The sequence below is a fragment of the Coloeus monedula genome (genome assembly GCF_965178545.1).
Source record: "Coloeus monedula genome assembly, chromosome: 15".
Lineage (NCBI taxonomy): Eukaryota > Metazoa > Chordata > Aves > Passeriformes > Corvidae > Coloeus > Coloeus monedula.
Window position 1 is genome coordinate 6,834,679 of NC_138795.1, and position 13,839 is coordinate 6,848,517.

The 13,839-nt window shown below is 54.7% G+C and overlaps 1 protein-coding gene across 1 annotated transcript; it reads right to left on the reverse strand.

The window, feature by feature from the left end:
- Positions 1 to 12,129, reverse strand: CDX1 (caudal type homeobox 1; the record flags this gene model as incomplete). Its single annotated transcript, XM_082291208.1, has 3 exons — positions 1 to 207; positions 402 to 547; positions 11,703 to 12,129. 3 exons carry the CDS (start codon positions 12,127 to 12,129, stop codon positions 1 to 3), a joined length of 780 nt encoding a protein of 259 aa, XP_082147334.1.
- Between the last annotated feature and the right edge of the window lie 1,710 nt (positions 12,130 to 13,839).

Genomic DNA, 13,839 nt, shown 5'->3' on the forward strand with positions numbered 1-13,839 from the left:
TTAAGGCATGAATTCTTCCTTGATCGTCAGTGGAGATGAGGAGACGAGGCTGGGGGCATTGCTGCTGCAGAGGCCTCCGATGGGTCCCAGTGTGCTGACAGCTGGTGGGGTGGGCGTGGTGGTGCTGGTGGGCTGGCTCTGCTGCTGCAGCTTCTTCTTGTTCACCTTCCTCTCCTTCGCCCTCCGATTCTGAAACCAGATTTTCACCTGCAGAAAGGAAAAGACGGCAATGCAAAGATGAGGATGGACTCAGGCAAGGATGACAACCCTCAGTCCCCATGGGGCAGGGAGGGCATCCCAAAATTTGGAAAGGATGTCTGTGGAGCAAGGTGGGGCTTGGGCTCTTCCCCATCCCCATCTCCACCCGGGATGTGGTTTTCCCAGGACTCTGCAGCACTGACCTGCCGTTCGGTCAGCCCGAGGGCCGCGGCCAGCTCGGCCTTGCGGCGGATGGTGATGTAGCGGCTGTAGTGAAACTCCTTCTCCAGCTCCAGGCGCTGGTGGTCCGTGTACACCACCCGGTACTTGTCTTTTGTCCTGGTCTTGCCTGGCAGAGAGAGCAGATAGGGGTGAGCAAAGGGGGGAAGAAGGGGAGCAGTGGAAGGGAGGGAGCATCCCCAAGGGCACAGAGGAGACACACAGCCACCTCAGGAGAAGCATGCAATGCCCTGGGGACCAGTGGGAAAGACAGTCAGGAGGCTCCTACTGGCTTTAACATCCTTCCTGTTTAGCATCAGGATGTTTCTTCTTGTTGGGAAGTACCTGGGCTTTGGTGGAATTGCTCGGTAGAAAGAGTAGGATGGATTTAGATGTGCCCCGGGAAAATGGACCATACATCCCCTGTGTCATGACACACGGTCCCTGAGAGGAGCAGAGCTGCAGGTCCTGCAGTGGGCAGAGGAGAGGCTGCCTGGCTCAGCTAAGGAAAGCCCAGCTCTTCGCTAGGAGGCCCAAAGCCAAGGTGCCATCACTTGAATGTGCATGGATCAGAACAGTGGAAGGGCAGAAAACCTTGGAATGAGCACATTTCTCTGCCTCCAAGAGGGCTATTCTCCTTCTCCCTGTACTGAGCTAAGACAGAGAGCAGTGCTTTTGGTGCAGTCTTTAAAGATGCACTGGAGAAAGCCCTAAGCACTCCTGGGGACTGGCTCAATGGGCCAGGGGTGTTCGGCCAAAGCCAGCCTGAATCTCTCCTTGGTCCCTCCAGATATGGACAGAGCTTGGGGCCATCAGCACCCACAGATGCACATCCCATGGGTCTGCAAACAGCACCTGCTGCTTTCTAGCAGCAAAATACAGTCAAAGGTCCTTTGTTATTCCACAGGGACACAGGGTGAGCTGTGGAACTCTGCCTGGGCCGTGGGGGGCAGGTGGCTCTCTGAGGGAGGATGCCCATGCCCGGCAGTTTGCTCACAAGTTCCTGGTGTTTTTCTCTGCAGAAGAGCCCATAGGCAGGGAATAAACACAGCTGTGAATATTTGCTTCTCCACCCAAAATTACAAAATCCTGTTCCAGGGAGTCGAGAGGGATGATACCTGGCCATTTGTTTGCCTGGCAGACGTGTTTGCCCATATTCTCCTGAATTTCTGATGCTGAGAGCAGTGCTGCTGTGGGAAGGAGTGGGAGCAAGCTCAGAACAGCTCCATGGATTTTCCTGGGGCTGCCCTGGGTGTATCAGCATGGACAAGATACTGCACACCACTGCTGCAGATGTGCAGAAAGGGATTTCTGGTGATTCAGCAACTTACATAACCCCCATAATGCAGCCTGGTTCTGCCAGGAAAGGGGATCTTTGTGTGCCTGCCATCCTGTTCATCCATTCTCCCTAATGAGTCCTTTGCACATCCACCCATTTGGGCCAAATCAGTTGGACACTGGGCAGACTCAGCAATACAATTAAATTCTGACACCGTCCTGGTGGAAGCAGGAGTTTAGGCAGTCCAGACAAAAACTGGGCTCTAGACACCCTAATAAGACATCAGAGAACATCCACAGAGCAAAACCCCAACCTTCAGGCTGCAAATCTGTTTGTGGACTAGCTCAGTTTTATTTTTGACAGTGTCTCTCTCCTGCTCTCACGTTGCAAGGAGATGGAGACCTTCCTAAGCCACTCCTTATGCTGAAACTTAAATGTGAGAGTTGAAGACAGGACAACCCACATCCACTGCAGGTGGGAGAGGGGCTTGCAGCACCACATGGGATGGAAGAAAGCAGCTGGTTTTCTACTGAATAAGCAGGAGCCACAAAGATCCAGCTCATGGCATCACTGAGCAAACCAAGTGTGGAAGCACGAGTGGGAGCAAGCAGGACCTGGGATGGGCAAAGAAGGCACCTCACCCTGCAGGGACTGGATGCTGGCACTCCCAGGCACACAAGCAGCAGTCACTCAATTGAAGTTAGCACCCAATTTCCATCACTATGCTACTGTCTGTGTCCTCCTGCCATTGCTGTTGGTGGTGGTGGTACAGGCTCAGCACAGCATGAGCAGGGTGATGGCTGAGGGTCCCAGCACAGTCCCCAAGAAGCACTGAGGCTCCCCAGTGATCCATGGAATAGGGAAGGAGCCCAGCAAGGCTGCAACACAACCAGGAATAGAACCAGAGTTCCAGCACCAGGGCTGGACTTCAGCCACTAACTTGTAATTGAAGGATGGGATGAATTCAGTGACTGTTTCAGAGAGTGGGGAGCCCAGCTCATCCCAGGGCTTGTTGGAAGTGAACACCTAATCCTTCCTCACCACCGCCAGGTCAAACCTGCCTCTGACCACACAGAGTGACCCTGTGGGTTAAGAAAGGGTAAAAAAAGGTTAATTTGATTGAGCAAGGTGTGTGTGGAATATCTGTTGGGACAGGGCTGAAACGCAGAGATTCCATGTGCAAGGGGTCTGTGGCAGCTTTGCCAGGCACTTGTCTCCTACTTGTCACACGTCAGCTATGACAGCTCCAAACAAAACTGCCCCTGGGAGACTCTGCTGGGCTGCAGCGATGCCAGGGGCACCCAGCCCACGCAGGATCTGCACCATGCCCTCTCTCTCCTACAGGGCCCCCGTCCATCCCAGGGTCACTGCTGCCTCTCACCACCCTGCAGGGGAAGGGTTCACCAGCATGAAAAGAACTTCTGCACCCCAGCCCAGGAGGGACCTGTGCTGAATCTGCAAACACAGCAATTCCCAAGAAGTTACAGAATAAACCAGATGCTCTGGTGGAGATTTATGTGAGGTTTAACAGCTCTGTGAGAAACTGGGCTCCCTCTGGCTGCTCCAGGCTCAGGGGCTCCTGCAGGTTTTTTTTTCCTCATAGATTTATCTTTTTTTCTGTTTTGGGTTTTTTTTTTTTTTTTTAATCTGAAAGCAAAAACCTCTCTAAAGAGATAATAACTTTAAAATGGTTTTACTTGCAATGTTGTTATTTGAATAGTACTGTTTGGAAAAAAGGAACACCTGGAAAGTGAAGGAGTTGACAGATACAGTAAAAAAAAAAAAAGACTAAAGAAATAAGGCGGTTTGTGAATACCACATATGCCATGAATTTCAGTAGGAATTATTATTTCCTGCTGCAGCTGTAAATAGATCCATCACACCCTGTTCTTTGTTATTCCCTCTTCATCCTTCATCCTGGATGGAGGCTGTGCTTTGCCTCAGGGCTGGCAGAGCCATCGCTGGGTGAGCTGGGCACCAGGCTCAACAGCAGTATCAATATCATCACTTGCTGCTCAGTATCAGGTAAGAAAGACTCCAAACAGAGGGCTGACGACCAAGCCAGAGATGGAAAGTTATTCACCTCCACTAATTGCTGGTTTCAGATGTTTGCTGAATTCAGGGATGTACTGTGGGTGATTCACAAGGAAAAGAAAAGGATTTGCAAGAAATACTATTGACAATGAATAATTCAACTACCTTGAATATGAATGCTGGGTTACACTTAACTCTCTCCTGGAGACTTTTTATGGCTCTGTGAAAAGAAAGAGGAAATTTGGGACAAGCCAATCCGGTTACTTACGGGGAGCCCTTGTGCCTATGGCCAAACAGAGGGATGGAACCAGGCATTTCCAGCCAGGCCTGGCAACGCTGGAACAGGCTGTCCCATGGCTGGGATAACCTGGAGCTGGGGATGCTGCCCCAGGAGGGAGTGTGGATGGGATGCAGAGGGGGTGCCAGTGGTGTCTCTTAGCACAGTCGTTAGCTCCTTCCAACCCTGCTATGCATTTACAGCCCCTCCTGCTTGTCCCTGAAAGACCAGGCACAGGAACTGCTTGGACAGGCAAATGGAGCCATCCGTGGGGCCAGTGGGAATGGTTTCGGCTTTGGGATCAAGGCAGGGCCAATGACTGCGTGGGGAGAGGGTATCGTTACTACTGTTAATGTATAACCCTAATAGCACTCACCTGAGCCACGATTAGATAAGGGAATAGCTTTAATGTGCTGTGCAAACCCCAAGGGACGCGCTCCCGAGTGTGCACGCACACACACAGGGGGGATGGAGTCCTGACCCCAGCCTGGATTCACTCTCCTCAGCAACCCTGCCCCGAGACAGGGATGCCAGAGCTCCTGCCCTGGGCTGGATCAGGAGCCTGGCAGGGTAAGGGAAAATCAAACTAGATCCTGTGCCCACCATCCTAAGCTCTCTCCCTCACAGCCACAGTGGAGGCTGCCAGGAAGGGGGTATTTCACCATCTCCAGTCCTGGCCTGCCCAAAGGATGGCTTTAAGTAAAAAAATGTGCCCCGAAAACCCTAACAGATTGAGAATATGGGCATTGTGAGGCTGGTGCTGAGCAGCTCTAAGAACAGCTGGGAAGGGGCTGGTTCAAACCAGGGAGGAAAGAGACTGTGGGGTGGCAGTGGCACCTTGGGTGGAGGTGGAAAATAGCAAAGGAGCAAAAGCTGGCATGTTACGAGGGGATCCACCGAGCTCCCAATGGAGGATCCCCATCCACGGGACACATTTCTCCCAGCCACAGCAGGAGCAGCACAGCTGCCAGCAGCCAGGAGCATAAACTGCAGCGCTTTTCTAAAAGTCTCTATTTCACAGGTCAAAGCAGCTCAAAATTACCACAGCCCCAAACTCTGGCTCTGTGGGAAGCTGCTGTGCAGCCATCAGGGCTCTGATCTGGGAAGCTGGGGTATGGCAGCCCTGACCTGCTGGCTGGAGCCACTGAGATGAGAGCCCACAGTGGTGACGGCTGTTGCACCCCACAGCAGATGTTCCCAAGGCCTGGGGACACGTTGGATGTTGCCTTGTAGAGGAGGTGCTGGCAGGGGTGATGGAGGCACTGCTGCCAGGCTGCCTCAGCAGGACTCATGCCTCACTCTGTGCTGGCTCCTTGTGCTCCCAGAGCCATCCTGCCTGGTCCCACCTGCCTGGTGGTGCTCTGGCCCCACACTGGCTCTGTCTGTACAGCCTTGTCTGCCCATCTCTCTGTACTGGGGAGCTGGTCCCACACTCTCTGATGGCATTAAAATATTACAATGCTGAAAAACATCGGGTGTGAAAGTCCTGTCACCAGGGAGCACCTGGGAAAGAACAGGTCCACACTGGAGGTAAAGTGCAGCAAGACGGTGCAAGGCTGTCCCCTCCATGTGGGTGCTTCCTCTCCACGATAAAGCTGCTCCATTCTGAATGAGCAGCATCTGCTTGCAAAGAGGGTAAAATCCTCCCATCCCAGAGGAATCAGTGTTCTATCAAGATTTGGCATTTCTCCCCTGGGAAAGGATCAAGGAAAACTTCCCTCACGCCTGGCAGAGCTTTAGGCAATGTTATGGCTGGAGAAACAGGCACACAGGCAGTTGCAAACCAGAGTGGAGTCCCAGGGTGAGAGCCATGGGAGTCCCTGGACAGTTTAATCCCCAGTCCTTCTCCAGCTCATGGGGGGAAATGCCCTTCACACCCCCACAAAATTGAGGACAGCCAGCAGAGCAATACCCCATGACAGACACCCCAGGCCCAGGAAAGGGCTGGGGTCGGCTCCTAAAGCTCACGAGCCTCCAGGCTGGCTGGAGCCACCCTCATCTGGCAGCCAGATGTGCTCCAGCTGCCTGTGTGCAGAGGGGTCGATGCTCCCTCTGCCGAGCAGCGATGATGGGAGCCTCACTGCACAGAGGTGATGCTGAGGCTCGGGACAGACAGCCTGGATCATTTCACCATCCCTAAACCGACTGGAAATAGGAACCCCAAAGTCTGAACTGGTGGTGGCAAGGGCGATCCTCTGATGCTCCCTTCCCCACACTCATTTTTTCCCCTCCTTTCCCCTCCAGGTACAGCAGCCACTCCAAACACCCACGCTCCTCTGTGGCCTGGGAGGGGGGGATAAACCCGAGCCCCTCACACTCCCTGAGTGCTGGGAACCAGCAGCTCATGGTTTTCACAAGCTTTCCCCTTCCCTTGCATACTTCAATATCCTCAGCTATTTTTCCTCTGCCGCAGGAAGCAGAGGAGTGATGGATGGGACGACTGACGCGGGGCGAAGGACCGGAGCCATGTGGCTCATTTCATCACTGCCAGTGAGAAACGACCCCCTCTGTAGGGCAATCCTTCCCGAGATCCCTGCCTGACATCATTCCTCTGCCAGAATACACTGGATTTAGACAACGGCTGGGTGTCAAAAACTGGGTGAGAGGAACCACACATCCTCTCTGTACATATTTAATGTCTCAGTGCTGTGGAGGGAGGGAGGGAATGCTGGATGAATCCTCACTGAATGGACCCTGCCAAAACTCCCCCATCTCTACTCTGGGTTGTAAAAATGGGCATTTCAGACATCAGGGTTGAGGCAGGACTCATCTGTGCTGCAGGGCACTGCAGGCCTCTCCAGGGAGCCCAGCAATGCTCCTACACCAAGAGTAGCTCTCTCCATGGCAGTTCATCTCACACAACCTGGGGATTTCTTCCTGGTGCCAAAGGCTTCAGAGCAAACTGCAAATCTCCCATGTGCACCCAGTAGCAATAAAACCTGGTGCAGCTTGGTATGGAGAGCACTGGAAACATTTCACTTGCCAAACTGTGCTGCATGACCCAATGGCTTTCTGGTCCCCTGCTCACTGAGGATCAAGCTCTGTGTTCCCAAAAAAGCTTTGCTCTAAGTGCAAGTGTGTGGCTGGAGAAGGCATGCCCGGGGCTTGTGGAACTGGCAGAGCCGGCACAGTCAAGCAGGGCAGCCCTGCTGCCAGGCAGGGGCAGAAACCTGGTCAAAGAGCTGGATTTGGAGAGTGCAGACCGGTGCACAGGAGCACAGGCTCACCCTGGTTGGGTTTTGCACAGCTGGCACAGTGTGACAGGGACAGAGCTGCACCCACACCCACGCCCATGCCCACTGGTGAGGACACCCTTCCCAGGAGGTGCAAACCCCAAGGGCATGAAGAGCAGGTGCCTGGTGTTTGTAGTGAGCTGGTGATTCCCCATGACAGCCCCATGTTCTTTGACATGGACAACACGACCAGAGGCCAGTCAGCCCCGGGGGCAGCAGCCTGAAGCTGGCTGTTGGGGCAAGTCTTTCCCAGCCCTGCAGTGACTCAATCCTTTATTTTGGCAACTGGCAGATTCCTTCAGTTGTTCCCATGTTTTATGAGCACTGAGCTGAGTGCCGCCAGCCTGGCTCCTGTGCTGGGTCAAAGGCCACAGCAGCGCGGGAGGACGGGGAGCGCCGGGGTGACACATGGGCTGCTGGCACGTGTGGGGTGGACACAACCCCATTCAGAACATCACCTCACTCCAGCCCTGATCCAGCTCATCCCAACCTGCCACCTGGATGAAGTTCATCTGCAGTGGGGGGAGGAGAACAGTGAGGCAGTGGGGGTCCCATCTGGACATCAGGACTCCTCTCCCCCTTTGCAGCCCCACAGGGTTTGGCCCATCCTTGCCATGGGGCAGTGTGGGGGAAGGATCCAGCCCCTTATCCAAGCAATCAGAAAGCTAACAGCACCAGAGTGGGCGTCCTTGAAGGGTCCCCTATAGGAAACATCTGTCATTGGCCAGAGGTTTAAAGTGTCCCTCTGCTAATCCCAGGGTATTAGCCAGCCAAGCCCATCACGTAGGTACTGCCAGTGCTCCAGAGAAGCCTTTTTTGTTCAAGGAAAGTCAATTCTAGGAAAGTTTGAGAGGCCTGTACCTTGGCCAGCAGGCTAAGCAGTCAACAAACCCCAGCTGGGGCCAGGAGCAGGTTGTGGGTTAATAATTCAAGGGGAAAAGACTGATGGGGCCTGACACACACCTCGCGAGTGTCCCGGTGGAGCAAAGGGTCTCACAGGGAATGAGCATGTCCTAAAGAGAGGCTCCCCATGCAGGGACTGACCAGGGAAATGCACTGTCCTCCAGCCAGCACCATCATCCCAAAACATACCAAGCACAGGGTGAACCCCAGCAGTCCAGGGGAAATGTTTCTGTCTCATTATTGGGTTTTTTACTCTTTCCCCCAGTGTTCATGGGCCCCACTAGGAAAATAAACAGAGCTGGAAAACTGACCTAGAAATAGTAAAAATGAGCTGGAAAACTGCACACCCAGCAAATCACCACATGCTCCGAGCATCACTGCTTGCTCTCCATCACCCCAAAACCTGCCTGGGCACCATGGGCAGTGGTACCACACAAAGCCCTGAGCACATTTGCCTCCACAAGGGATGCTCCAATTGCACTTTCACTTGCACTATTTAGCACTGTGGCCCCTGCTCAATTAGTGACCTAAAAGCCAGACCCAAGGCAGTATCTGAGGATTTGCATGACTAACGAGCAGAGAGTGAATTTCAAAGTTCAGCCAGCCCCTCTTCCAGCCACCTTCCTGAGCTTTTTATAAACCCTGGGTGCAATTCACAGGGAAGTTTGCAAATAATTGTGAATAAGGAGGAAGCATGAGGCTCTGACATGCTGCTAGTGAAGATTTTATGGGCAGAAAAGGAGGTGACATTGGAGAGAGAAATGAGGCCCGGGGACATCTTCCAGCTCAGTTCCCTTTAGCTCCCAATTCCTGGTGACTGGAGTTGCAATCCCTTCTGCTGCTGGGTTATCTCAGCTCAGCCAAGTGAAGCACGCATGAATGTAGCAACAGGGACATAAAATCATCCCCCTGTAAAGCCTGACTCTTCAGTGAGTCACTGGGAGATTTCTCATTGATTTTTCTCAAGCTCTGGATCACATTTGCAGAAGTGCCTGACACACTCATATTCCCTGCACAACATTTTATTTTACTACCACGCAGCTCTTCCCCAAAAGCTTTCAAACTATGGCCAGGAGCTGTTTATACTAGACAAGACAGAAAGGGAACATTAATTTACAACCCTCTGAAGTATTACGATTTACAGCATTCACAATGAAACTGTTGATATTTATAGGAAAAATCTCCGTGTATTCATTTCCTATTCCCACAGTGGTGAGATGGGGAGTTTATCAATCCAGACGGATTAAAGCCCAGTTTATTGATTTCAATAAAATGATTCATCTAAGAGCTTCACCCTTATCTATGTCAAACCCATCTCTGCCCTACTCTCTTTCAAGCTTCATGAAGACTTTTATTTAAAGGGCAGCACTGGAAAACCCCAACAGCATCCCACCATTTCCCAGCTCATGGTCCCACCACAGCAAAATCCTGCAGTTGCTTGGCACCAGAAGCATTGGGCTTGGACCCAGCAGAGGTGCAAGGACAGGTCCTTAATCTGTGGGTGACTTAGAAAAGGAGCTTACTGGTCATCCATCCCAAGGAAAGCACCCCAAGGAAGGGCCTTTCACCCCCACATCGCTGTGGTGGGGCTGGGGCAGCTCCTCTGTGCGTGAGAGGAACAAAGCTGATTTATTTGTTCTTTTGTATGTCTTTGATCTAGGAGATACAAACTAAGCAACTAATGATATTTTTCCAGAATTCAATCAACTCAATTGTCGTCTAACTCAATCAGAGGCACTTTCAAGCCCCTGTTTTATCTCGGCCCCACTGCTGGGTGTAAACCCATGGCCTTGATCCAGAGGAGAGGTGTGCTGATGGCTTTCCTTCCCCACTCATTTTCCCTCCCACCTCTCTCCTCAGAAGAAATCAAGATGTTCAGACCTACAAACCCTGCAGAAGTGGCAGGGTCCCAGCTGCAGGGTAGGGCTGCGGGGGCCTTTTCCTCACATTTCCCTTTCCACCCCGGGCAGAGGGAAGCCCTCAGCCCTGGCATGCCTGTGGGTCTCCATCACTGCATCTGGGGGGAAGCATTTTTCCTAAATAGTTACATTCAGCGCTTAAAACGAGACAGGAAATACCAGCCTGCCTCTCCCTCCTCTTTCCAGACTGGGGCTGGGCTTTTTTCCATTCATTGAGATATTCTGCCTGCTCCACTGCAGACACTGGTCCCCATCCCTGCCACACAGATTCTGGGAATATGAGTAGGTGTTTTCCATGCTGGAAGACCCCAAGCACATCTGAAGAAGACCCTTACGTGGGCCCTGCCCACTGGGAATGCAGGGCAGAACCGAAAACAAGCCAAAAACCTGAGACACTACAAACAGGGAGCCCTGGCCCTAATTCCAAGGATATGGGACAGCAGTAACTCAAAGCAAACTCGCTCCCTAGAGATGCCCACAGCGACTCCTGTAGTGAGTTTGGCCCCAGCAGTGCTCTGAGGAGCTCATGGCACAGGAGAGGGAGAGGGATAGCAGGTTCAGGCAAGCCCCGTGGGTCCCGCTGGGAAGGGTCCAGGCTGGGAAGATGAAAGGGTGGGGGGTAGGTCAGGACAAAGGGCCCGCACCTCACCTCGCTGCCAGAGGAGCCGGCCACCATCTCCATGACAAAGAGAAGTCCTTGTCAATTTGGGCTGGCCCCAAGGGGGATCTGCCCACCGCCTTTGAAGTGGGCAGCAGGGAGGGTAGGGGGCTGGGGTCACCCAGACGCTTCCCCCAGGTCAGGAGTTCAGCGGGGACAGAACCCTGGGGACAGCACGACCACTCGGTGCCCAGGCCGGAGATAATCCCAGGAACCAGGGCACCCTTTCCTGCAGAGCCGAGCACCCACCAGCCGTGCACCTGCAGCACCCACAGCCACCCTCCACGTGGCACTGTCCCCAAGACACTCTCTGCACACGCACGGTGCCCCTCGCACACACCGTGCGCGACACCGTCCTCACACAGCGCCCTGCACACACACTCGGAGCACGTCACCTCCCCCAGGCACAGCGGGTGACACTGCCTGCACACACACACTGCCCGTGGTGCCCCGCACGCTCGCACAGAGCCTGCAGCACCTCCCTGAATGCACCTTGTGCACACGCACACAGCATGGCTGCACACAGCTCCTTCCCTGCACACGCACACAGCTTTAGGCACCCTGCACGGGCTGTCCCACAGCCAGCTCACGCTCTCATGTACAGCCACAGCCCCACACACTCACCCCGCCACTTTTGACACCCCCCCATCCAACACCCCCTCAGGGTCCTAGGGGTCTCTGGTTCTGCCCATCCTACCCGGCACCGGCTGGGGAAAAGGACTGCCCCGCCATGTAAGCCCAGCTGTGAGTGTGGAAGGACAGCACCCTCCCTGCCCGTCCTCAGCTGCTGCCACCTCGCTGGCAGGGTCCCCTGCTCTTTGGGGACTGGGTGTCATGCCAAGGGCAGGCCAAACTTGCTGTCCTCCTGGCAGTCCCTGTACAGGGAGAGCCACAGAGCAGGATCCGGCCCTGCAGAAATCCAAGCTCAGGGATCCTCTGCTCTGGGGATGGCGCAGGGGTGCAGGACTGGGGGTTTCCTTACCGTTGTTGCTGGTGCTGGGAATGCTGCGCCTCATCCACTCGTACGGGGTGCGTCTCTGGGCATTGGGGGAGAGCTGGGGGACCGAGCTGCTGATGGGTGGAGGCAGGAGTCCAGAGCCCGGAGGCTGAATGGGGTTAAAATCTGGGGGGCTGAATCCAAACTGCCCCGGGCTGGCGGTGGAAGGCGTCGCAGCGGCCCCATAGGAATGCCAGTCCTCCTTGGCAGGGGTGTAGGGAGAGCCCCAGGCAGCTGCCGGCTGCCCGTGGTGCAGGTCGTTGTTAATCCCCGGCACATGGTGGTAGCTGGCGAAGTCCGAGTACTGCGGTGGCCCCGGCACGTAGTTCTGGGGGTTGAGGTTGAGGCTGGGGTGCCGGACCGGGCTGGGATACATGTTGGTGTCCTTATCCACAAGATATCCTACATACATCTTCCCGGGCCGTCCCGCTCATGCTGCGCCGCCGAGCCGCGACTGCGGCCGCTTGGGTTTGGCGGGGAGGCGGCCGCCCCTCCTTCGCCACCACTCACCTGGGCGCCTTGGGGAGCCTGTCCTGGGGCCAGGCACCTCCCTGCCCACAGGCTTTTATTGGGCCCAACCTCTCGCAGCATTTGCATTGAAAGGCAGGTTTGCATTTCAAAGTGCAGAAACCCCAGCGGGTGAGGGGGACGAGCTCAAACTTCCCACTCTGGCTGCAAGGAGGATGAGGTAGTGGGTGACCCCAGGGAGCACCCAGGACCCCCCAGACCCTCTGTCACTACCCCACAACTGTGCCCATGCCGGACGTGGTCCCTCTGTAGCAGCTGTCTTTGGGGACATGAGTGTGTCACGGTGTCCCATGAGGATACCCCAAGGGACCTCACCACCATCCACACCCCAGGCTTGGGATGAACCTCTGTATTAAAACCCAGCTGCACGCAGGGGACAAGTTGGCCTGTGTCTGTCACCTGCCCTGTCCCCACGTTGGGGGACACCAAACTCTTGGTCTAAATGGGGTTCTCCTGTGCCCAGTAGCATCTCTTTGGAAGAGAGAGGCTGGTGGAGGCTTTGGGTCTGCGTTTCCTTCATGCCAGGGCAAACCCACCCCTCCAAACCTGACAGCAAAGCTCAGCCCAGCCTCGAGAGCAGGAGAGATGGGCAGAACCTGTGTGCAGGGAGAGTGCCCCCACCATGGGCACTGCTGCGAGTACCCGGGCTGACACATCTCCAAGGGGCTCATGACCCTGCAGCAAGAGGAGTTTCTCACCTGCTTTGTCTCTTAAGAAAGCAAAACCATCCCCGTATGTTTGGTGGTAAGGAAAACCAAGCAGAAAGGAGACCCTCGTGAAGCCCTGTCTGCCTGCAAGGTGGGAGGTGCCAGCCACAAACACCCCAGCAGAGATCACACCTGTCAGGTCAGACACACCTGCACTCCAGAGGGGGACGAGGGACTGAGGACCTGCGCTGTTCCACAGTGCCCAGAAATCCCCACCACTGGCAGCCGGGAACCTCGGCCCCACCGATGTCCCCCTCCCCACCGGTGTCACACGCCAGCTGCACTGGCCACCACCCAGCCACAGTTGTCATTTGCAGGCTGGCTTTTTCTCCCCAGTCAGAAGCAGAGTCCACAGAGGCTTCAGGAGGGTGTTTTGTCACCTCCTCGAGGCCGCCTCTGTCCTTTTCTCTGCACCAGCCCCTTCCCCTTCTAGAAAAGTGAGCAGGGAAAGGACAGATCCTCACCGTCCTGGAACCAAAACAGCCTGGAATTTGACAATAGAAAACAGGAAAAAACCCAAATAGATTAAGGGTGAAATTGAGAGGAGGGGATAAAACCTCCATCACGGAGCTCTGGACCCTCAGTGTTCTGTGTCAGTCGCAAGCTCCTCATCCCATTGCTCTGGCCCCAGTTCTACCTGAAACTGGGTGCTCATATTCCCCTGTGCTACATCCACTCCCTGCAAGGAGGTGGGTGCCAGGATGAGATGGAGGGGAGATGGGTAGGAGGTGAGGGGTCTGGTTTAGGAGGACAGAGAAGGGTAAACCCCCAGCAATGGGAAATCCTGACCCCCAGAGCTGACATCACACGCAGTCTGCCTCCTGAAACCTGGCATGGCCAGAGGCACCAGGAGATGTGAGCACTTTGCAGCACCCTCTCTGGGCCCC